The 26939-nt window shown below is 35.7% G+C and overlaps 1 protein-coding gene across 2 annotated transcripts; it reads right to left on the reverse strand.

The window, feature by feature from the left end:
• Nucleotides 1-4946: 4946 nt before the first annotated feature.
• On the reverse strand, nucleotides 4947-25523 carry LOC140336684 (flavin-containing monooxygenase 3-like). 2 transcript variants are annotated; one of them, XM_072419956.1, is made up of 8 exons: nucleotides 25369-25523; nucleotides 18478-18612; nucleotides 17230-17418; nucleotides 15234-15396; nucleotides 13148-13290; nucleotides 9933-10132; nucleotides 6097-6452; nucleotides 4947-5097 (listed from the first exon to the last, which is right to left on the reverse strand). In XM_072419956.1, the coding sequence occupies exons 2-8, from the start codon at nucleotides 18607-18609 to the stop codon at nucleotides 5003-5005; spliced, it is 1278 nt and encodes a 425-aa protein (XP_072276057.1). In that variant the 5' UTR covers nucleotides 18610-18612; nucleotides 25369-25523; the 3' UTR covers nucleotides 4947-5002. The 2 variants fall into 2 exon arrangements, with proteins under 2 accessions (XP_072276057.1, XP_072276058.1); XM_072419957.1 differs by lacking the exon at nucleotides 25369-25523 and adding an exon at nucleotides 23619-23746.
• Between the last annotated feature and the right edge of the window lie 1416 nt (nucleotides 25524-26939).

A 26939-nucleotide genomic window follows, 5' to 3' on the forward strand; every position in this document is an offset into this window, starting at 1 on the left:
TAGTCATATTTATTTTAATTTACTATAAAATTGAATATGAAACATAAAGAATTACCTTAAACAAAGCCCAAATATTAAGAGGTAGGGATGCTTGGGATAAAAGTGTAAGGGTTTTCATGGTTCTTGATATTTTGTAGTGCTATGCAAATATTGATTATTTTTCAACCGAAAATTTAATATATTTTGAGAGAAAAGTTCCACTTTACTTTCAAAACACTAATATAGTGCTCTATTGCACCTACTTCTCCTAAGTGTTTGAACTAGTCTGCTCCCGGTTTTAAAATGTGTTATTTCTTGTCTTTAGGGATGAGCCTCTGGCATTCTTGTGCAATTTCCTCTAACTTCCGATGGTTCCACAAAAGTTCAGTGAACCAAGTTCACAAAATCATCGGAAGATCAAGGAAATTATAACAGGAGGATTCACACGGAATTCACTGGATTCCCTGGGAATCCTCCTGTTTAAGATCCCCAGCACTAACCTCTAGTGCCCCGGGGATCGCACACTGTTCCTAATGAATGCAGCTGTGTCCCCATTCATTGAGAAGATCCCTGGGCACTAGAGGTTAATTAACCTCTAGTGCCAGGGGATTGCAGTGGAACTGCAGAAGAACTCTGAATGGAGAAACTCCATTGAGAGTACTTCTGCACTTCCACTGTGATCCCCGGGCACTAATAGGTTATTAACCTCTAGTGCCCCGGGATCGCAGTGGATTCTCAGAGCTGCAATCATTCTTGCAGCTCTGGAAATCCTGTTTGCGATCCCCAGCATTAAAGGTGATATGATACCTATATACTGTGATGTCAGGTCATCCCAGCATCTGTGAGAGGCCCTGTGAGATTCAATTAACTTTATTTGTTATATTAATGAAGGTGTAATGAAATGTTAAAAAGTGCATATTTTGTCTGGTAGGTTAGAAAATGCTACGCTTCCAGGCTTAATAAAGTATATCCAGGCATTACTCAAACTAAATCCCACATCTTATTATGTCACTCTAAAACAGGCCCCAACCATATTGGGAACACTACAGTACCTCTCCCAGGCTGAATTTGTTTTTTAGCTCAGATTTTATTGATGTAGAAAAGTCCCCCGGAACTTCATTTCAGAGGAGCCTTTGCCTTACATACAATCTTGGGGCTGACTCTTATGTGATACTTTAATGAATGCATGTGAAGAGGGATAGAGGTAGGGAGGGCTGATATGACTGGCTGGGGTTTGAGTGTGGCAGAGCTACTGTATTATCTGATGAGGCTAGAAGTTCAGCATTCACTTAATTTAAGAAAGATAATTTAGATTTTTTCTGTACATGCAATTTTACAATGCTATAACTGATTCTAAATCTTTTAAGTTTTGGAAAAAGCCTGTTTCAGACTCTGCAAGCTATCTTAATTGGCTACTTCGATGAAATAGAAATGGAAGTTGGTGTGCAACCTAACATATTTCTTCTATTCCTTAAAGATCCTAAACTTGCTTGGAATCTTTTCTTTGGCCCCTGTACACCTTATCAGTATAGCCTGAAAGGCCCGGGGAAGTAGAGTGAAGCTAGAAATGCAATTCTGACTCTAGAAACTAACTCCTAATCCAACCAAAACTCGTATTGTTATGAAGTTACCTAAATCTCAAACAAAAACAAAAAAACCTTTGTGGATTGGCAGTAGCCATTTTGATAGGTGTCTTCTATGTCATATTACAAAATCAACAGCTTGATTCTTTAATATAAACTGTAGAGAGTGAAATTTGCCACTCTTAAAAAAAAAAAAAAACTTTGGTGAAGGGGTCCCGTATAAAAACATGTATTGGGAAATATTGAACAACAAGGATTGGTACTCCCAAATAGATTTAAGTATAGTTGAGAATTTGAAGCTGGAATTTCATTCAATTATCACTCATGCATTATCAAGAGGAATCATAGATAAATCCACGCTTGACTTCCTTAATGTTAGATATCCTAAAACACCTGTATTTTACACACTTCTAAAAGTGCATAAACCTTTCAACAAATGTCACTTTGTCGATGTTAATTTAAGACCCTTTGTTTATAGCCTGCCTTCTTACCTAAAGGACACACCCGAGTAATTAAAGTCATTGACAGTCTTACTGTACCCAAAGGAACAATATTATTGGGATTCCACATAGAAGCATTATATTCCAGTATCCCATGACAAGGGAGTGAAAGTTGCACTTGTTTCTCTCAGAAAGAAATAATGAACTGATGGGATTAAATATGTTGTTTCTGGAATTACTCAAATACATACATACGAGGAATGTTTTCTTATTTGATGACTGTACAGGGAGTAGCCACGGGGACCAGATGTGCCCCCACCTATGCAAACCTGTACCTGGGGGGATGGGAAAAGGAGTTGTTTTCAAATGAGACTTTGTCAATCTATCTTTGCCACATTATTTTGTGGCGAAGATATATCCACAAGGTTTTCATGCTATGGACAGGCACCAAACAAATGCCTGGCTGAATTTATGGAACAATTGGCATATAATTTATTTAATTTGAAATTTACCTATCAGAGTAGTAATCATTGCTTACCTTTTCTCGATATTGAAATTAGAATTGATTCTGAGCTTACAATTGATTCTGAGCTTACAATTAAATTAGAATTGATTCTGAGCTTACATTGGTTTCCAATCTATATCGAAAACCTATTGTGGGAAACACCATTTTACTAGCAGGTAATGCTCATCCTAAACACCTAATAAAGAACATACCTTATTCTCAATATTTAGGAATTAGGAGAAACTGTACTTGAGATTGTGACTTTGAAGTGGCAGAAAAAATATTATGAGACAGACTCCTAGAAAGAGGCTATAGTCGTAAACTGCTATAGAAACATATCAAAAAGTTAAAAGTAAACCAAGAACAGAGATGCTCTATAAGCCTATTCATCCCAAAGAAATGATTAACGGGAAACAGAATTGTTACTCGTTTTTCCAACCATTGTATAGAGGTAAATAACATTTGCAAGAGTCATTGGTCCCTTTTGACATCAGACCCCATACTGAAGAAACTCCTACCCCCATACCCAGAATTTACTTATAGGAAATTACCTTCTCTAAAGAATACATTTGTTAAAAGTTATCCTCAAACTCCTAAAATACAAGAGACCCAAGCACAATTAGGTATCTTCTCCTTATATATCTGTTATATGTCCTCTCTTTATTTATGTTCCTTGTTGTAGTAGCTTAGTAAGCACCATTATCCAAAATTTCAACCAATTTTTTTCTTTTAATCCCACTATACATTGCCTTTGTAGTCAGCTATTCTTTTCATCCAATCTCCATTCAGCTTAAAAACTCTAGCATGCCTGCCCACATAAGAGCAAACAACTGATTGAAAAATTGGATAATGGTGCTTACTAAGCTACTAATATCAAGGAACGTAAATAAAGAGAGGATATATAACTGAGTTTGACGCTTAAGTCCATATCATTACGGTCCTTGCCTGCACTCACCTACCTAGGTGGGGCTTTATGTGCCACAGGAATCAGATAATTCTGTCCCTCTTTCCTGAAGAAGCAGGTTAAAATGTATTGAAAATCAGCAGGATATGCCCCTGGGATTGGATAACCCAGACAGGAAAATGTGATTATGTTTTTTGCACAGTTTAAATGTTATGTTCCTAATGTTATTTAATAAAATTATGTTTTTAGATACACATGTGGAAATTGAATATGAATGCCCTATAAAGTCCCATTCATTGAGCTAACCCTTCAAAATTCCATTGTATAATAAATTAGGGATATCGCCAGGTGTTAATTAGTTAATTTGTTTTCTGAACATATACAATAATTTCCTTTGCCATTGCCTTTGTCGTTTCAACAAACTCTGAATAAAAAATATAATTCAAACAAAATTGGACACTGAAATGAGGTAATCATGGGTTACCATGTAAGGATATGGAAAAAACCTTTTTTATCAGGGAGTTTTTGTCATGGTTTTCACGGGGTGTATTGTTACGGGGTGGAGGATACTATGTATTTAAGGGTAGACATTTTTTGTACACATTAGTAAATTTAAGGATGAAATTCAATGATAAATTGGTGCACATAATTTATTTATATATGTAAGCATTATTTATTCTAATTCCTTTGGAGGTACAAGTAAATGCACTGGTATGCTTAAATCACAGGTGATGTTTTATAACAGAACAGTACCATGCAGGTAACACATTAATTATTATTTGTTTTTAGTCTAATTAAATTTAACCACACTGGTACTATTGATGTTGGTCAACAATATTTTTCATATGACTATGGGCTTTTGAGCATTGAAAGGTCTTTGGTGCAAAAAAGTAAGATTATGCTTGGTCTTTGGACAGTTAAGTAAGTGCCTTTCTTTGAATGCAGATATTAAATAAAGGGAAAACCAGCCTGTCTGAACTACTAGAAAAAATGTCATGGTGGATGGTGATGCTTTGTCCCTTGTTGCCCTACTCCTTCTGCTCTCTAAGGTTATTTGTCTACTTTTAGCTGGAATTTTTTTGTAATAATGTTTAGAGATGTTTCATGTAATTTAGTGTTCTAATAATTTATAATAAAAGAATCGTTTTAACTTCAACTTGTTATTAATATTAGTCATTGGAAACGTTCTAAGAATATTGCCAACAAAGTCCCTCTACTATTTTTCTTTCTTCAACAATAATTGTTTATTTTGGGATGTGGCAAGTGTATTAGGAGTTTAATTGATTTAGGAATGTTCCATGGATCTCTCAATTAGACTGTAACTTTATTTGTTATATATATAAAGTGCATATTTTCTCTGGTAGATTAGAAAATTATTTCTCTTTCTCACAATTCATTTCTCTTGTCATCATCGCTTATTAATTTTGGATAAGCCTTGGATTTTGCTAATTAACATAAGGCAGAGCAGAAGTATATGGAAAACCTTTCTTTTGTTTTTGAGATTAATAAATGTTAAGATTCTTTAATTAAGTGATCAGTACGAAAACCTGATAATGTGATTGTTTTCTGTTAAACCTTCACACATAGTTACTCACACATATAATACAACGTACCAGTTTTTCTTCTCCCCTTCCTCTTCACTTAGTTCTTTAACCATGGTGTCTTTAGATGGGAGTTTACATAAACCTGAAAAAAGAGAAATTATAAAATTATTACTATTCATCAAAAGAGACAATTGCCCATTATATCCAACTACAGAGAATGATAGGAGTGCACTCAATTCTCTTTTGGAACCCCTTGCTATTTTATTCTAGCGATTGTATTCATTTGCACCAATTACTTATAAGGATGTGCCTTCCCAAATAAATGTATCTACAGAATTTACTAAACTCTTCAGATATGCTGTATTGGTGTTTATTTAAATGTTGGTAAATGTGACTATACAGATGCAATGCACACCTTCTAGACTTGTGCACCCATTGTAGCATGTTAGATGAAGACTCATTCTTTACCAACATCCTCACTGCAATTTACAATACGTTTCTGTTCAGAAAAGCCTACTGGCTATGATTCAAGAGTCCCAGGGAGGATTAACAACTGCATGTAACACCATACAAGTCCTTCATAAACTATACTTGATACCTAAATATGTCAAAACATGTGGCCCTTTGTTGGAGGCCACATCATTCTACCTATGCTCAAATTATTGTATGTATTCCAACACTTGCTACTCTGCAGTTTTTGTTGCACAGAGGGAGCGAAAACGAGTGTGTGTTCATTTGTTGTGAGGGATTTGGGGCAGACAATTCATGATAGGACATCTACATTGATTAACAATATCAGAGACTGGGAAGGTTTGCAAAACATCTAGTATTTTCCTCTAAATGCAACAAAACCAGCTCACAACACCAAGAGTTTACATAGATTTTCACAGTATTACATTTTACCATTACATCTATTGAGATTTCTGTTGAAAATATTATTGAAAATTTCCTTCTAATTATTTAAGAATTTCACATTTATTATTAGGAACAGTTTAGATGAAGATCTATGTATGCTAAGAAAATCAACAAATTTTTATAGGGTGTACTGTCACATACGCGTATCTAAATATATATTCTATTTAAAGTTTTAGAGCTAACATTTTGAGCAAAGTATAGTTAGTTAGAAGTTTTTTCTATATACCCTTCAAAACTCTCACAGCCCATCGAGCCTGGACATCTGAGGTTGGTGGGATACCACCTAAAGACTGGACTAAACCAATGACAGCTAGTGTTGGCTTTTCAAGTGTTGGAGGAAATACACCTTTATAGAGAGAGACTTTATTTTTGCTGTTTTTTACTATAGAATCATACAAAAACGGATATGCATAGGTGTAGCCAGTTGCAAATATGACAACATCAACTTTATCCATTATGGAACCGTCTTCAAAAACTGCAGAGAATTCTGTAAACTTTTTGATATTGGGTTTGATGACTACAGTTCCACATGTAATTGAGGTCGCTAGATCATCATTGAATACTGGCTCTTTTCTCAGGCTCCTTAAACAAGAAAAGAAAAAATGTCAATTGAATACTATAGACAACTTGCAGTCGTTCATCATCATCAAATTCTGAATACATTGGGCCTGATTTATTAAAGCTCTCCAAAATATGAGAGGATACACTTTCATCTGTGAAACTGGGTGATCCATCAAACCTTAAATGGATTTCTTAAAAGTCATTTGCGATTTGTCAGCAAATGATTTCAGTCCTGGACCAGATCCATTCCAGGTTGCTGGATTACTCTTCACTGATGAAAGGGTATTCTCTCCAGTCTTGAAAAGCTTTAATAAATCAGACCCATTGTTTCACTGGGTAAACCTGACGGTGGAACAAGCAGTTCCAGCATAGTAATAAAGCTATAAAAAGTTATAAAGCTACTTAAGGTATAAGGCAATGAATTACTCACCATATATTCTCCGGTAAAGAACCAACTATAGCCATTTAATACACTTGAGTCTAGAAGATTCCACACCAGAGAATGTTTGGTGAATGTTAGATTTAGCTTATTCAGACCCATAGTACTCAATTACAAATCCCTTGATAGTTAAACTGTTCTTGTATTTGGAAATTCAACTTTGTATTTAACTATTTTCCTCATATTCTGCTTTATATTATTATAATATCAGGTCCTTGAAGTTGCAGAACTGCTGTGTTCAGTTCCATGGTAGAAAGTTGGAGCCTTTTAAAACTATTGCTATATTGTAATTGCTGAATTATTGAATATTAGTTTTGTAACACACGAAGCTGCAAACTGAAATAGAAAATAGAAGGGTCGCCAACCTGGTTACGCAGTTTGACAATGTGCATACACAGGTCTAAACAGAATTACAAATAGTATTGCAAGTAAAATGATTCCTGGATATGACTTTAAACTGTGAATTATGATGTTTCTTTAGAGTTGATTGCAATGTGCAATATTACAAATTTTGAGTGCTGAGTAATAATTAATTACTGAGTTTACCAGCATAAATGCAAATGTAGAGATTGCAAAAAAGTGAGACTGATACCCTTTAGTAGCTAACTAAAAATATTAAAAAATACCAGCTTCCAAAGGTCCAAAACTCCTTGTTCAAGTAAAAGGCAGAACAAAAAAAACACGATTGAAACTTGTAACAGTGTTATAATTACAGTGAATATTGCTATCATATCCCACCGCTGGAGGAACTACATGCCACAACAGCAAAGCATGAAGAAATAGGATAATGAAATTATATTATATGTTTGTGTTCGCAGAGGCCTTTTATGACCTTGGCTATAAACACAGGAAGAGAGAACAGATGCTATCAACTCAGCATGATTAGGTACAGGTACAGAAGGATTATATTATCCCACGAGGTCTGTGAAAAATGTCAGCCACCCAAAGGCATAGGCAAATTATTTAAAATTTCCACCATATCTTAGTATTCCATTAGGTATGTATTGACAAATGTAGATACATACATCTCTATTTTGGTTTTTTTACATTTTACAATAAATCTTCTCTCCTCTTACTTGCAACATCTACTTTACTCTGTAAAGAGACCATCTCAGATACCTAGATGCTTCCATGTATTATTAAAGTACAGGTAGTCCCGGGGTTAAGGACATCCGACATACGGACACCTCCTAGGACACCTAGGAAGGGGGCTTCCCTGCATGCTGTGTGTAGAGGAGGTGTGGAGGAGCAGTTTGCATGACTTGCAGAAAAAATCTTTTGCTAAACACAGCCGAGGTTGTAGTGATCTTAAGGGGGATGAGCTCTTTCTGCAGCCTCTTGTAACCCTTTAATGACCAAGACAAACTCTGTAGTTGTTTCTTTTTGCATATCAAAGCACAGCTTGCTCCAGAAGAAGGTAATGAATGTCTAGACTCCATAAAGTTTTTTATTTGCTTTGTTTGTGATTAACTCATGAGGATTTTATACATTAACTGACACCACACTGCCTAATAATATGTTGAGAAGGCATATTGATGTTCCTGCTCAGAATTATGGAGATTTAGCTCCCCCTGTTGATATATAACATTAGGGAAAGATGCTACTGTATATGAAATTACTTGCCTGCAGAAAGTGCTCAGACAAGGAACAGAATACAAATATTAGAAGAGCTTCTATATCATTTCCCTCTTACATCATTATGATCTCCTAACAAGTTAAAACAGATAAGTGGGAGCAAAAAGAGTGATGATTTTTAGCAAAAGTATAAATATAAAAAAGTATTTTGCTACATTTGGCACTACTTAATATGGTATCACTCTAATGTTGTATTTTGTAAGTGGAAATAGGATGAAAGAAGTAAGTGGCTTTTTGGGCAACAGTAAAACACTTATTTATTTCAGTATGTGAACAAAACTATTTTTAATGATTTTTGAATACAGTACAACTCCAACTGCTATTAAAATTTGTCCATGAATAAATCACCATAATTGACAAGGGACATCTCATCTCCAAGTACATATAAATACGATCTTTTAAGGGGATCTTATAATATTTAATTATTGTCCCGTTATCCCGAGGTGTTTCGCTGTATCACTTCCTCAGGGGAACTTGGGACTTAAACGGGAGAAAGTGTAAACATTGAAATAATTTCTTATGTTCCAAATCAAATACTGACAAAAAAGAACATTTGTACATATTTGGATATGAACAATATACAAATATTGCATAATTAGGTAACCAACGTAAACACTAATAGGTATGCATATATAGGTATGTGGAAAAATATGCTTAGAAATATTAGGATTGTTACAGTAAGACTAAAAATTCACTTACTTGAAGGTGAGTAGTAAATGGTGTTATTGGTTGAGTGATTTTTGGTTTAGGTGAAGTTAAAATCATGATGGCTGAAGTTACTTCCAGGAGAATGGTAATCTCCATTTAACTATTTTTGGCTTGGCAACAATCATATCGATAAGTGACTATATTTTGGTATTTCTCTCTCTCCTATTTTGTAAGTAGGCTAATTTTTTAATAATATGGCAGCTACATATGCACAACCCATAATTCTGAAGCTCTGCTAAGTATTAACAACTCACTTTCACTGTCAAAAAAAAAAAAAAAAGAAACACATTTCCAAAACACTGCAATGTGATTTATACATGTGTTGTTTTCTGTGCAGCTTCAAGAATCAATGAGAGTTTTGTTCGAATTAAACACAAATACCAATGCAAAAACTAGGAAGGCCAGATAGCTCTTCAATCAATGAAACAGAATAGGCTCCAGGACTGAAGAAGAGAAGGTCCTGAGACCATGATTAGGTCTTTCCAAACATGGAAATCACTTTGCTGCATTTAGTAAATACTACTGTCTTGATTTGTATGAATAGGTTGGTACAACAAGGTTAATGGAACAGCAGGTAATGTTATCTCACCTTACCCATTATAAATAGGCCTTTCTGTACCCCATGTACCACACAGGAAGGAGGATGAAGTCTGTGTTAGATATTATAATGTATACAATCTTATTCTATAAAGTTCCATAACTAAAAATGAAAAACATACTTGTTTACAGGTACCAAACCATAATGACTATGGTTGAATCTCTTTTCCATCATTGTTTCATATAACCAATCAGAAATGGCTCTTGGCAATATTCTGTTTAAAAATGTCTGGTAACGGGTTAAATATACCATGTCCCAGGGGTAGCCATTATCCCATACACGGCTCATAATCCAAGAACCGCTTCTGGTGCTGAGGACAACCTGAAAAATAAAAAAATATATAATTTAGGCAATGTATATGGTAAAAGTCAATTTATGCAATGTATATGTTAAAAGTCTTTTATAAAGATTCCACCCAATGTTAAGGTATTTATTTTATTTTCAATTTCAAAACTGACTATGTATGAAAGATGGTACTTTCATATGCCATGTGTTCAGAGTAACTATAGCAAATGGTCAGCAAAGTCCTAGATGGCCAGCTGACTCCTCCAAAATGAAGTTAGCAGTTTCCATAGAGTGTCTACAGATATTATAAACTGCCCAAATACAAAAAAGAAGCAATTTTCTATGTTTTATATGTTCCTTACAAAATGCCTAACATTCCAAAAATACCTTTGTATACACACACGTATCTTGTAACGTATGTTTATTTCATTTCATCTATCAATAAACAGTAAAGACAAAATGCTATGGTTAGCCATCACTAAATTTGACTTCACAGTACAATGAATAATTGTGGCCCTTAACACGAGTTCAACTGAATATATCTTACTACATGAGTCACAGAGACCCATGATAGTCATGCATTGTTATAAAGTTGTTTATTTGTTTCTAGCAACTACAACTTCAATGACCTATGCTGTAAGTTCTATTTACTTGCGTGTTTTAGAAAGTAAGACTGCTTTTAGCCTGGAAAAATAAGGGCAATTTTGGGGCAAGACACAAAGTTTTCAGTATAACAAAGCTCTTATTTATAGATGTTTATCAAAGTGATCAGGGTCAAAGTCTTTAAGAAGTAAATTATGATTTTGAAAAGAGTTTACACAGTGAAAGGGTATAATTTAATATGAATATGACCTCATAGTGAACTGGTTTGACTGTATTCGAACAACACAAACAAGCTAAACAACTATCTGTCTGCAAAAAAGAAGGACACTGCCTTTCCCTGGTCAATATTACAAGAGCAGAAGCCATGTGAAAGTTCCTCAGCAAACATTGGGTCAACTTAATGGGTCGTGCTAATGCTACTCAAGGAGTAGCAGTGCACACAGGTTACGTGGGGGCCATTCCACGATTACATGTCTATGTAGGTAACTTTATCTACAAGCTGTCACTCACATGACAAGTGGAAATTACTGGGATGGTTCCTGATAATATAATCACAAAACTTTACCCAGTTCACAAATAATTTAAACTACTGCAGAGAATGTCCATCTGTTAACAATTCATTTGTTACTGCCACAAACCTCACAGTGGAAACTTCTTTTAAACTTACACAATCCTACTACCTTTAACACACTGAGGATTTCAAGTGGCAATGAAATACCGTAGGTAGTTTACATCTGACATTTCACACCTGTATAAGTTATCATGCTATTCTGAAAGAAGCGTTTGCCCAGCCTTTTATATGATGTAGGTTCTAGATACTTCACAAATTTGAAAAACATGTACTAATTATCCCGTGAGTATCTGTCACTGTTGCACTTGCAATTCATCAATCACCTATTTATTTCCAAATGGGCAATACTTGGGTTACAATACTGCCTACCTAACTTATACTTGATTTAGACATTTGAGATTCTGACTTCTTCCAAGGTAAAGCTCTCAGATTCTAGCATACTGTTTAACAAAAATAAATCTTCACTGGCAACTTGATCATAAAAGCAGAACATTTTCAGTGCCTTCCACATGTAGTCTTTTTCATAGGTATCATACTTTGACATTGGCTGAATTTTGGCTGGCTGCATTTATTAAAATTGGTTTCCTGCTCCGCTATTCCTTTCAAAAAAATTGTTGATTCCAAGAAGCAATGCTAAAAGCCACATTATACACTCTATCACAACAGCCTGTACTCAGATAATGTTGAACATTCCACAGGAAAATTCCAAGGAATGATGCTAAGATTTGGCAATTAGGGATGAGCTAGCAAGTTTTTAAAACTCAATCTTGCGGCAAATTTTGCCGTTCTCGCTTACCGAAATTGTAAGCGAGAATGGGCAGTGTAAATTTACCAATCGAGCTCATTTAAAAAAATTTATTTTAAAAAAAAAAGATTGCAGGCTGCGCCGATCAATAAATGCAGCACCGGATTTCCTCAGCTAATCATGGGGCACCAGAGGTTTTGAATAGGGATACTTGTCCCCGTTTACCTTCTAGTGCAAACAGGATTCCCAGGGCTGCAAGAATGATTGCAGCTCTGGGAAACCCCTGCAATCCCAGGGCACTAGAAGTTAAATAAACTCTAATGCCCAGGGATCGCAGTGGAACTCCATTAAGAGTTCATCTGCAGTTCCACTGCAATCCCCAGGCACTAGAGGTTTATTAACCTCTAGTGCCCAGGGATCTTTTCAATGAATGCGGTCGTGGCCAAATTCATTGAGAACAGTATGCGATCCCCGCCACAAGAGGTTAATTACCCTCTAGTGGCCCCAGGATCCCAAAAAGGAGGATTCCCAGGGAATCCTGAGAATCTTCTGTGAATCCTCCTGTTATAATTTCCTCGATCTTCTGATGGTTTTGCAAAATCAGTTCGCCAAAATTTTGTGGAACCATCGGAAGTTCGAGGAAATTTTCCAGAGACATTCTCGCTCATCCCTATTGGCAATTAGTGAAATCTGTACAAACAGCACAACGATGATAGTTTTAGTGTCACTTTTTTCCCCATCTTGATTTGACCTCTTATTTTATCAACATACTGCTAGAGATAGTTTGCAGCTGCAATTGTGGACCTTATGTACACTGACCAAGCTTGTACTTTGTAAGTGCAATTATAATTTTATTTTGTGTTTTAAAGCGTACTTCTGCATTATCTGTTTTTTTAACTTACATCAATAAATTGTATTAATAGATATTTGTTAAAACCCAACTGCACACAAACATTTTTAAAGGAGCGGTATTTACTTTTAAAAACATCTCAGAATGCAATATTTTTCTCTGAAATTGTTCCTCACAGTTCATCTTTTCTTGGTTGAATGATATCTGGTCATTAAGCTAATTAAATAAGTGCAGGGTGTCATGGATCTACTTCCTTTAAGCCAAAAAAATCAGTATTCTTACCTTTGCAGCACTCCGTGCTAACTCAACAGCAATGTCTGCTCCGGAATTGCCCAAGCCAACTACAAGAACATGTTTCCCAACATATTGTGCAGGGTGTTTATAATCTCTGTTGTGCATATACTGGCCTTTGAATTTCTCAATACCTAAAAAAAAACATTAAATGCGACAGAAAATTTTTTTTTCAGCTTAGAATTACTGGAAAAAAAACAATTATGTTTTATCAACAACTCAATGAGCCTATTACTGGCAATAAAATATGGTGTACTGTATCTCTATATACAACGTTTTCAAAATTATATTATCTAAGCTTTAAAGTTGAGTGTAATAAACTGAGATCATTCAAACATCCGCCAAAAGTCTGCCTGCCTTGGATTGCTGCATTTTGTTTTAACACTATTTTTACACATTATAAGGCTTAATTTTTTTTATCATTTTAGTTTATCAGTAGCAGCTTTCCATTTATGCTTTTTTGTATTGAACTTGCAAAAACTTTTTAAGTTTAACTCTGAGAATAGAAAAGTGCTATTGGTAATCAGAAAAAGGTAAAGGTTCCACAGCTGGTCCACGTGCCTTTTTAAACCGACCCTGTCACTATTCTTAAAAATGTAAATGTTTTCTTTTTTTCTGTAGCACATCCAACTAAACACAGCTACATAGTTACATAGGTCAGGTTACATAGGTCATAGGTAAGTCAGGTTGAAAAAAGACATAAGTCCATCAGATTCAACCACTAGAGAAATAAACATATCTCAGATATAAAACCCTATGGACATAGTTGGTCCAAAGGAATGCAAAATGCATCCTTTTCCATTTCTGACTCCCCCAAATGTATGACCCCTAGACAGTAGGAAGCATGCATGTTGTTAGCACCCAAGTGCATAACTTTACATTTATCTATTTTAAATGTTATTAGCCACTTGGCTGCCCAATCAAACAGTACATCCAGGTCTGGTTGTAGATTATAGACATCCTGTATGGAACTAATTCAATTACATAGTTTGGTGTCATCTGCAAACACAGAAATGGTACTCTTAATTCCAAACTCTGTATCATTTATTTGGTTTTACAGTAAAGGTCCCAACATTGAACCCTGGGGTACACCACTAATAACCTTAGACCAGTGTTTTTCAACCACTGTGCCGCTGCACACTAGTGTGCCGTGAGAGATCATCAGGTGTAGCGTGGAAAATTATCCAGTTACCATTGTCAAGTGTCTGTGCTGTAGTGACTGGCAGAGTAATGTAATACTCTTCTATGTCAGTGGGTGGCAGTAGGTAGCTTAATTTACTTGTTTATTCTTAGAGACAAGATAATTAGTCACAGAGTGTCATTTTGTAACATTAATTTGTGGCGTGCTGCAGGAGTTTTTAAATGTAAAAAACTTTATTAACCGTCTGTAGGGTACAGTGTCAAATGCTTAAGCAAAGTCCAAGTACACTATAGAAACTGCTATTCCACTGACTACTTATTTAATTCCTCATAAAAAGAGAGTAAATTTGTTTGATAACTTCGGTCTTTCTTGAATCCATGCTGACTATCACTTATGTTAAATTCCTGGTGAAATTTCTCCTGAATAAGACACCTATGTGTCCCACAGTATAATTTTCTTTCTTCCCACCAAAAATTAAATCCCTACTGTGACCTGTGCTGATGTGGAGGTAGGTGAAAGGAATCTGAACAGTACATGGGACATTGACACGCTCTAAGTGTTCATTTCAAAACTTCACCTGGCAAATTCTCTACAACGGAGCAGGATTTAGAAATGCAGGCAGATGGAAAGGTGCAGTAAGTAGTTACCATTTAAGAGGATCTCATAGCTCAAAGACAACCCTAGATATGTCTCAAATGGTTATTCTTAGCACAAGATAAGACATATTATAAGCTACCTCTTCATTTGTGAACCATATCTGTTGTTGTTCCTCCACACACAAAAACAGCAGCATTTAAATATTTCAATATAGAAAATGCATATCACAAAAAAACTAAACCTGACACTTCATTTTGGCAATGATGGCAATGCCTAAGCAATCAGAGGAGAGACCGTACCTGCAAATAAGAACAACATTTCCAAATAAATGTTACATACCAGGGAAAGAATGTAGAGGAAGATTTGGATAAACGTGATGACCTGTGCAGATGAGTACAGAATCAAAGATGGTTGACTGCTGTTTTCCTTCATGTTCTGTAACAACATCCCACTGTCCATTTACTGCAAAATCTGGACGTTTCTGTATGCTGACCACAGCTGTCTAAAATTAAATACATATTTAAATTTTCCTTAATGTATAAATAAATATTTATTATGAAAAGTTTGCACCTTTATTGCACCATGATGGCTATGTGACCTTGCATTCTATCTAGTTGAAGGGTGTCAGAAATAGGAGGAAAGGAAGGGGAATTTCCTCTAGGTTCTCCAGGTCATAGAGGTTGATTTACCAAAGAATTGTAAACTGTTTACTTGGCAAATTATATTATAACCTTAGCAAATGAGCAACAGCTCAATCATCTAAAAGCAAATTTTGGTAAATATGATTGTGTATTCTCTGCAAATTACATTTTTCCATCTTTCACGAAGCAAAAGGTGTGAATAAAAGCTAAATTTTAAAATAAAAAAGGTAAGAATCTTTATGGTAATATGGGGATAATTCACAGCCTAAACTTGTTTAGTAAATTGATATTGTATCTTGAATGCAAACCTGCACACAGCTTTAAATTCTGTGGTTTGAAATCCTACAGCTGCTACACTTGAAATTAAAATATATATATATATATATATATATATATATACCTTGAAGTATAGGTCAATGGTGTATTAGCTAGAAAAGCTGAACATTAAAGTAATTGGCCTTTAGGAAATATGGAAAACATGAGCATAAAGAATCAAAAAAAACCAATAACTTTAAGCCTTACTGATTTCTGCAGTTTGGGGTGTGTGGCTGCAAAAAATTATATACAGGCATTACTTACACTGCTCTTCATGTTAAATGCAGCTTCCCACTATATGTGATGCGAAGCAGTGAGTTTCTACTAAGAGCTTCTGCAAGCACTTTTAACTAGTTGTGCTGCAACATTCATTTTAGAAAATAAAGTCAGCACCACCAAGGACAACAACCCAGGTGTTTGTGCATTGTAGTATAATGAACAGCAACACACATCAGTTATAGTGTGCATGATGTCCAAGGCTTTGAACAAATTGTGTTTGATGCGCCTGGATTATAGTTCAATGAGGCATTGAAATATAACTGTAAGTATAGCATTTTATTAGTCCTGAGTAGTGCACGTATGTTTTCTTCCTTCATTTCCTGTTCTTCTATCACAGTGAATATGGGGGTTACATTAGTTGGGCTTGTTATAAATGCCCTAGTCATTCTCTACTCTAACCTCTAAAGGGATGATTTGCTTTAATTTGCATTGCTGTTTGTGCCATCCTAGGGGTCATCTCAAGAGAAAATGTGGGAAATCTTTTTGGGCAAAGACATCAATAGTATTGTGAAAGAGTTATACGATGATTCTCCTGAGAAAGCTAAATTTAAATTTATGTATGGTCCATCATTATGTAAATTTAAACCCTAGACAAAGAGCTATAAGAGTATTCTCTTTCATATTATTGAGTTAGTGTTACATGTTTTTATGTTTAAAGTCAATAACACCATTTTTCGAAAATGCAGTTTTAGGATTGGCAATACTCTGAGACCCCACAACATTGTAAAAAGCTCTTCATGTGGGAACATAAAAAACATAGTTTAGGAATGTGCTTCAGATTAGATACCATTAGTACTTTAATACGGAAAAACGTTCATACTGCAATGTTTAGTCATATAGTCCAACATCTTTTTTTATATTAGTGGAACTCTGACAGCAATTATTTACCAATATCAGGATTCTGAGTTTGCCTTGTTTCTCAATTTTCAATTTATTTTTCATTAAAGAGAAAGACTTATTAGGAAATTAGATTTGGTAATTGGAGTCCCCAAAATATTCTAGAAATTGGGTCTGAAGCTAGCTTTAAGAACCAATCATATGTAAATCATTACAACTTTATTACTACTACTACTACTGTTTTACATTTAAAATACACTTACCTTAAACTTAATGTGCCTTAGCAAATTAAAATGTTTAGCATATAGCTTTAGGTATTCCAAGAACACAGCATTATGCATAAAGTTAGGGTACTCATCAGGTATAGGTAAGTCTGGGTAACACATCATTTCCTTACAAGCATTGGTGAAGACAGAGTGATAAATACTCGCTTTTCCCTCTTCTGCTTGTTCCTAAGTAAAATATAGATACATTTTCATTGATATTTGAGTATTACACACTACAGAAGTAATATATATATATATATATATATATATATATATATATATAAATGTTGTAATAAAAATGTTGTTCTGTATTAAAAATGTTGTATTTGAGGTAGAATCATGCTTCACACAGTAGATGTAAGAAAACATCCAACAGTTCAAGCTTCACTGCAATGATCATCATTGGATTGTGTTTATCATCAAAAAAAAGTGCCAAACAGACAATGGAGTTTCACCTTCAATACCAGTGTTTTGCATAAAGATGCATGTTTTTAAAAAAAATCTGAAGGGTTGGACAGAAAGTACTAAATGTTCCTGCAAGCTGAGAGTCTGAAAATTATCATGCTGTCTTTTCAGTAACAATTAATGTCCAGAACCGTTACTACAGTTGACCGCTGAAGAGGCATTCTTGATAAATCTCTTATCATGTTTAACTGACATTTCAATTGCCTGTCAATGCAGTGTTATCTAATAATAATATCAACCAGTGTATGGCCATCTTAAAAGCTATAAGAAGCCATTTTACGCTGTAGCTAGTGACTTGTACCCAAAGCTAAACTTGAATTTTATCTAGTGTTTTGTATAGATGAAAACAGTACAGGTATATTCTATTTAAATGGGAATGTATTTTTTATTGCAATAGTTGTATTGTTTTCTGGAGATTTTGTCTAACTTTTAGACCTTTGGATACAACAATAACCCTCACTGTACAACTTCTCCTGAATTCCTGTTCTGGTGAGAATTTTGGATTTTCTTATAAATTTAGTCTTGATCACAGAGGTCGCCATAACACACAGAATGCGTGTTAAAATCTAATTGCTCAAAATAAGTACCAGTCTAAATTTGTGTGCCTTGAGGCTTGTTACTAACCTATTGAAGTTAACTGGGCTGCTTTAACACAACGCGCCTCAACGAAAAAAAAAACATATATACATTATAATTGTACAGATAAGTGTCAGAAAGTCTCCAAGTCTCTAAACATTATCTGTTAGCCTACGTTACTTCTTACAATCATAAAAAACATACCATAAAATTCCATAGTCCACCAACACAGTCACTCTTCTCAAAGCAGGTTGCCTGAAGTCCAACTTCCAAACTACATTTAAGGGCAGCAAGCCCACTGATTCCAGCTCCAATTACTGCTACTGTATTTGCCATTTTCTAGAATATAAAGTTTAGGCATATTAAATCCAGTGTGTATTGGCTACACACAATATAGTATAGCAAAAAAAAATAATTTTACAGTCATATTTATCTTGTGCTGGTGGTGAATTGCCACATGTTAAATGTTAATGTACATCACATTGAGCCAGTTCATTTTATGTATTTTGGATGCAACAGTCTGATAAGTAGACCTGGCCCTTTTCCTAATGAAGTGCAGTACAACACAACACAAATGTGTTGCCCACAACTGTAAAAGTGCATTGTGGCAAATGTATTGCTTTTTATCATTCATTACAATAACGCACCAATGGTATTTACGCCCTAAGAGTATTATAAACTTACACAGACGGTCAAGGAAAAATTCTGGTAAAAGTTGATATGCCTTTAGTTGTATATGGTCAAAACTATCTTGTTATACTTATAGTTAACTTAAGCGCAGAACAATTCCACATTTTGATGCAATGACAATGAAGAAATGCCATAGAAGTTTGATGCACATGTTTTCCCTAAGTTTTTTCAAAAGTAATTTTTTATATTAATTTTACAGCTCTGTATTATGATGACTGCATTTTAAATGCATTTTACAGATTCTCCTTCTGGAGGTTATCTATCATTTCTACTTTACAGGTCAACAAATGTCTCCTAGGTGTGTAAAGAACTTTACACATATATATTAAAATGTTACAACAACACTGAGCATAAAAAGGACATGGCTTAGATTAATGTTTCCTAACCGGAGTTCTGTGGAATATTAGAGTTCTTCCAGAGGTTGGTTTTCCAGGGTTTTTTGAGCCGTGAGAAGTTTGTGCTCTTAGGACAGTTACCACTGACATTTAACTGATCTATTTAATTATCCTTAAGGGTGGCATTCTTTACATTAGAACATTGACAACTCATTAAATCATTGACAGTCACTCCTAAAATTAACATAAATATTTTTTGTAGACATTTAAACTTCTAAACCCAGCTATTTGCAAATATTGTTGTGACCTAAGTAACATTAAGCATATTTAGCAAGACTAAAATACATCCTCCTTGTCTTCTGTACATACTACATATTCCCACAATATTATTTAGACCCACACAAAGAGGTTAGAATGTTGTTCAAAATGTGCCATTACACAATAACCTATTCATGTTAATTGTTATCTGCTGGCATCTTTGCAGTAATGTGAAACCTTAACAGATGGTAAAAAACTACTAGAAAGTTCTGCAGTCTGTGCTTTGGAAGGCACCCAGTGTCAAAGATTAATTGTGTAAGTAAGTATTGTATATAAGGAGAAATTGTAAAAAAGTATTAAAAGAAAATAAATCTTTAAACAATTATAGTTTCCCTGTAAATGGTTTCTTCTGAACTAGTTACCCTCATTTTACCCCTAATGTTCTGAAAACTACATAAAAGCCAATTATCATTATGTAAATAGTTGTCAGGCTCTTATCATGCATCCATTTCACAATTTCTGTGTGTTCTCTGAACATCACAAGGTACCATTTATATTAATCTATTGACACAAAGCTTGCATCAGTTTAAGAAATTAGTAGTAATCCAATTTTGAAGAAAATGGTAAATGTTTTATAAAAAGAAACTACCATGAAACAACAAACTGCTGCTGTCATTCATGCACATTACTAAACCCGGCTCTTATGCTCTGCTTTCACAGCCTAATGCCCTTCTGTTTAACATGTTTTGGCAAATAATAATTTAGAAGCTTGTTTTCAGTATGAAAGTCCATCAGTGCCAATTTTAGGGTAAGGCTAACTGGGTATGTACCCAGGGACCCCACCTTCTGCAGGGCTCCTAGGTGTGCAGGGAGCTAAAATTCTGTGAATTTGGGGCCCCACTTCATTCTTGCCCAGTGCCCAAAAACTGTCCCTGCAGTCCATAATAGTGATCGCCCAGGAAAGTTATGTGGGTGGGGCTTAGTGGCAATGTTTTGACAATACCTGAAAATGTCAGAGCTTTGGCTGTCTATCAGTCCAGCATTTGATTGTAACAGGAGGAATTTAAAGAACGCTTTAGGTATGCACAAGCACTTCTATACATGCACAAGTCTGCTGATCAATCACTTTCTACACATCACGCATAATTATTGATTGTAAATTGTTTGTAAACATTTCTTTGTAAATCATTACCACTAAAAAAGTATATGGAAGGGAATTTATTTCCCTTTGTGTATTGTCAGGAATCCTAAACTGGTCATTGTTGCAGTATTGACTAGTAATTCTTTAATAGTTAAATGTAATTTTACCTGTATGTTTGGGGAATATGCTAACAAATAGAATGATGCATCTGCCATTGTGTTAACACAAAACTTATTGTTCTAAACCAGAAAACTGCTTTAACTCAAACATTAGATTTGAAAGAAGATGCACCTTTTTGACTTTGAGAAAAGTTAAGCTCAGTAAAAGAGCTGTGGGATCTTTTTTTCAAACAGATTTTCCCCCACATTCCAAATTCCCAAGTAAAACAAGTAAATATCTCCTGCCAATCTTCTTCAATAAATTCCTAACTATATTATTTAAAAAATAAAAAAACATTCTATTACATTGTGCTGTTCTTCCTACATTTTCCTATAATACATATCTTTAAAGGCTTGTTTTACATTATCTTACATGTACTCCCATATCATTTTTCACCTTCTGTTTCAAATAATTTGGAAGATGAGCAAATGTGTATATACATAAAATTTTGGGGGAGTGTCCAAGGATGGCTGAATGGGCTTATATTACTCTATAATTACAGCTAGCCTCTCTGCCCCCACTTACTTTAGAGTCAGGCCGTTGGAATTTTATATATATATATATATATATATATATATATATATATATATATATATATATATGGAGGGGACCCAAAAAGAAACGAGGCTGTCCTCTGTGTGGCTGTACCACGAGTGGAGGGGGTTTGATTAAGGTCAGTGCTTGTTCCCTCACCCCTCGCCACCCTGGGCAGTGATTGTTTTTAAAAACTATTCTCGTTAACCTGTTGAAATTGTGATGTCAAATTTCAGAGTGCAAAAAACTTGTCTGAAATTTTGCAAAACCCCAATGGAATTATTACAAATGATTAGGATGTCTTTCAAAGAAAAAGCTCTGAGTCAGACTAGCATTTTGGAGTGACATGGAGCTCAGTGCAACGCAGAAGACCTGGGGATGAGGCATGTTTTGGCTAAATTTGTCCCGCATCTTTTAACTGATGTCCAGCGGAACATTCGACTCAATGTGTGCAAAGACTTGAAAATTGAGCTTGAGTGTGACCCAGACTTCTTGTCCAGGGTCATAACAGATGACAAGAGTTTTTTTCTTTGAAAGCCATCCTAATCATTTGTAATGATTTTAATTTCAAGAGGGTAACGAGAAAAGCTTTTAAAAACAATCACTGCCTGAGGAGTGAGATCGTTTTACAGAGGCATACGCCTGGCTACTGACTGGCAAGGCATGAGGGAACAAGCACTGACCCTAATCAAACCCCCTCAACTCACTGTCCAGCCACATGGAGGACAGTCTTGTTTCTTAGTGTCCCACCTCTTATATATATTTGACTCGGGGAACTTACAGTTCATCTGCTGCTACTCAACACACCCAAATGCCAAGTCCCATCCAACAGTTTCTTCTTCTCCACCTCCCCCAATCCATTGTCACCAAAAAACCACACAACACAATTCTGTGGGTTTATTGGCCATCAACATTTAGCTATCTTTATATCACATTAATATTAACTTAACAACAAAAGTGCAATCAAATTAAAACACCAATGAAACTTGTTTCCGAATCTCAAGCTTTCACTGACAATACAGTACTTTTAAAGCTCTGACCACCACCAACATCAAGACTTGGGATCTGCCACCAAATTGCCTAACTGAGCCCGGCCGCAACCCACCAATTTGGGAACGATATCCTACACATGCAGCCCTTGACCATTTTGCTTTTATTTCTCAGAGATGCCATCCGCAGATGGGTCCCTTCAACAACTAAAACAATTTTCAAATTAATACTGTGTTTGTGGACTGTTTGTGGAACTCCTCCTAACCTCTACTGACACAACCTCACAGAGCTGGCTACTTTCTCTCCTGCAGCTTCTAGAAAGTGCTCCTCCCCCCACTACCCCCTTCTCCTATTTTCTAGACTCCTATCTCCACCCCTACATTCTACATCATTAAATCACCTTTGTTCTGACCTCTGACTAACCTTCCATTTTAACCCTTTGCCTTCCATCTCCCTGAGCCCCCTGTCATGGCAGCCTTCCTTCTACTCCCTTGTTGTTGGGCTTCCAGGCTTTGCATACTTCAAGTAAATACACTAGGGCTTTCAGAACTTTGGGGGCCATCACTGTGGTCAGATTTGAGGACCTGGGCAAACTGGGTGATTGTCTGGCAAGCTAGATGTATAAAAATGCAGGGAATTCCAGATAGCAGGAACCACTCTGCTCCCACTTCCCTACCACAGTAAAGATGTAGGAGGTTGGGACTGAAACTCCCATTGGTTGGTCTTACTGCTTGTTATCAGAGGTGGTTTGAAAAGTGTGTGCCATCATGGAAGGTCATGTTCAAGCAGGCTCCCTCCAATTATTTGGTAGTTGGTACAACTCACACATTGAAGTCAGACTGAAGGGAAAGAAAACAACTGTTTGCTACAGCAGGGAGCTCAGTTGGGTTCTGCTGGTGCTCTCTTTCCCACTGGAGGCTTGTATGTGACAATATGGTTTTGCATTTAGCATCACACATAATAAAGACCTAAGTAAATTTTTTACCTTAAAAGATACAGTCATTTTATCTTTTCTATCTCCAAAATTGGGGTACTGCTATAGTTCTATAAATTTAAACTTACATACACAAACTTGTAATTGGGTTGGTGGGAAGAGTGACTCATCTGTGGCAATGGTAATTCCATAGGAATAATAGCTCCTTTTTTTTACCATTGACATAATTTCTCCCTTACCTGGAACAAGAACAAGCTAAACATTTTAAATGGGAGCAAAGAGGCTTAAAGTGTAAGGTACTTACCCCACCAGCGATCCTGTGTCATCCTCGCCCCAGGGATCGCGGGCAGCGTGGAAGGGACCGCTGCAGCAGGCAGCGCAGCCGCTCTGCTGGTAGCGTGTCCCCTCTCACTGGTGGAAGGATCCGTCCCGGTTCAACTACTGTTCGGCCGAGCGGCATCCCCAGCATCCCTGCACCCGTTATAGCCTCTGTGTTACAGTGTGCTTGGGTGCATTGGTTTGTTGAAATACTATTTTGACCTCTGTTGTCTTCCCCTGTGTCTTGTCATCAGCTCAGACTTATTACTACTTATGACTACACCTTCTGCTTCATCCTGTTGTACCTTGCTGATCACCCTGTACCTGAATTACAGAAAAAACTTTGTTGAAAGTATTCCCTGGAGTTGGTCGTGATTTGTGTGCCCAGGCGCATTACAAAAAGAGAGCTTTGTGGTAAGGGGCCTTTTAGTAAGAGAGAGTTATGTGTGGGTTGTATATGGGTTGTATTATTTAGTATGTGGAATGTACCACCACTTCCTTACTTTCTCTTTTTATCCTCCCCCCAACCCTGCTTTCACCTACCCCCCCCCCCCCCCCATTTCTTTTTCTTTTCCTTTTTTACATACTTGTTTCCCTACTTCCTTTCTCTTTTTATTTTGCTTTGCTCTTTTTCTCCATTCTTTCCCCCCCCCCTTTCCTGTTTTTAATGGGAACCCTGTTGATAAGTGATATTATATATTTTTTTAATATATATCATCCATGCCAGGGATAAGGTGGGAGGCTTATACATGTGGCATTTTTAAATAATATATAGGTCAATCATTCTTGTGAAAAATAGTTCTAGTGTACTAAGAACAATTTAACAAACAATATAACTAGTAACTAACTAGAAATATGGATCAATCACAGTGGCTGTTTGTGTATAAGGAGCCTTTTACTCACCCTGATCTCAACATCTAAGTCCTATCACTGGGCCAAACACAATAGAGGAGGGCAGCAAGCTACCATGCTTGTTAATGTATTTGTGCCAATAAAGTTTATTATAGAAAAAGAAAAGAAATTGTGGTGGTGAGGCTTGAATTTTGGTCTTTGCCATCCTAGTAGTTACAATATCCCATTATCATTTAGGTAACTTTGCAAATCATTATTGTTTTTGACATCAAAACAAATATATCAATGAAAATAATAAAATAATTCCCTCTCATTAATTTCCGGGTCTTTTAAAATATGTTAGATGCTCTGGAAATCACCTGTTTTTACTCTGGTATTCTTAAACAATTGGAATTTTAACAAATGCAAACCTGTGAAAATGTCACTGTCTTGCTTTGAGCAAACACAGCTTAAACTTATATTATCAACCATTAAATTATTTGAGTGTTTTGTAAACTAACTGTGTAAAAAGTTCTCTTTAAATAAAATTTTCACTTTGTCGTATGACCAATCAGTTTCATTCTAGAAGAGAAATCGTTTGTCCAAGAAAAAAAAAGAAGTATGCTTACTTTAATTCTTAATACCATCCTAATAAATAGATAAATGACGAGTCCCTCTACACTTCAAAGGCCGCACCTGAGCAATATTGTCAAGGTTGATCCTCTCTGACATACATTTTAGTTGGCACATATAACAATTGTTGGTTGCTGCTTGCAGGTTATGGCAGCAACAAACAGCATTAGCAGCAATTATGAAAAATCAACTCAAGACACCTGGCCAGCCATAGATTTGTCAGCTTGAATAAATAGATTGATATTTTATACTGTGCTTTCTGTGTTACTTACAGTTTGCTGCTGTTGGTGAAGTATTGCTTTCCTTTTTTAAAGCAGTTCTTAGTTCAGTTCACTGCATGAGATCTAAGTTCTTCTTTTTATTTAATGTACCATATGCCAAGAATTTCCTAACCACTTCTATTCACTAAAGAAAAAAAATCTGCAGACTCCTCCCTAATACAGGGCAGCTGACTGTCAAATTACCAAGGTATGTTCCTGTTCTGAGCTAAGATGTTTAATTCACAATAGGCTTTCTTTTGGCAGTAGCATACGATTATTTTAGGTACACACAATTTAAATGTTTTATTTAGGTTTGCAGATTTCAGCTAAATCTCTCAGCAATTACAAGTGAATTATGGATGATTTACTGAAACAGTAGAAAATGTTTACTTAGCTTAGTGAAGAAATACGAAGCCTATATGCTCTCTAAATACCCAATCATGTGCAAGAGATAATTAAAAAGAAACTCATTTTTTGCTTGAAAACTAAACAGGGAGCAGCTGCACCCTATTCACAAGGCTGAATGAAAATGCTATACAAGTACATTAACCCTATTGTATATTGTATCGAAAAAACACTGCTAATGTCACCTGGATGCTTTGCATTTCTATTATATTATTTATTCATTTAATTTTGTGTAAAAAGTGTTTAAAAGAAAAAGGTATAAGTGTCTACCATTTCATGGCATTTATGATATAGAAATTCTTGCTTCCATCTCAACAAACTTCAGACAAATTTCAAAAGCTCTATGAATTTACACAATATTGGTTATTCTGGACTGTGCTCCGCAAAAATGACTTCAAACAGTTAAATTACTTATTTCATATTTCATTCCCACACAGCCATAAACAAATCTTGACTTGGTTTGGTGCTTTGTGCTTTTCTGAACCTATATTTAATATGTATAGCACAAGCACTTCAACTCATAAATCATCTCTACTGCGACTAAATCAAGATCTCCACAACCTAAAAAAGTTCGAACGGTATGTACTCACTAGCCACTTTATTAAGTACACCTATTCTACTGCTTGTTAATGCGGTAATTAGGCTTGTAGAAATGCAAGATCTCAGTCAAGATGACCTGCTGAAGTTCAAACTAAGCATCGGAGTGGAAAGAAAGGTGATTTAGGTGACTTTGTACATGGCACAGTTGTTAGTGCCAAGAGGGCTGGGCTGACCATTTTAGAAAGTTTCAGAAACTACTGATTGGTTGGGATGTTCATGCACAACCATATCTAGGGTTTACAGAAAATGGTCTGAAAAAAGGGCAAAAATATAGTGAGCAGTGGTTCTCAGTGAAAATAAAAAGTTAATGCCAGATGTCAGAATTGGAGAGCTGGACAGCAACAGAAAAAATAGATTCATCCTGCCTTGTATCAACAGTTCAGGCTAGTAGTGATATAGTGGTGTGGGGAATATTCTTTTGACACTTCTAAGTACCAATTCTAAGTCATTTAAATGCCACCGTTTACTTTCGAGTTGTTGCTTGCCATGTCTGTCTCTTTACGAACGCAGTGTACTCATCTGCTGATGGCTACTTCCATCAGTATAACGCACCATATCACAAGAATCAAATCTCAAAA

The sequence above is a fragment of the Pyxicephalus adspersus genome, chromosome 8, assembly GCF_032062135.1.
Source record: "Pyxicephalus adspersus chromosome 8, UCB_Pads_2.0, whole genome shotgun sequence".
Classification (NCBI taxonomy): domain Eukaryota; kingdom Metazoa; phylum Chordata; class Amphibia; order Anura; family Pyxicephalidae; genus Pyxicephalus; species Pyxicephalus adspersus.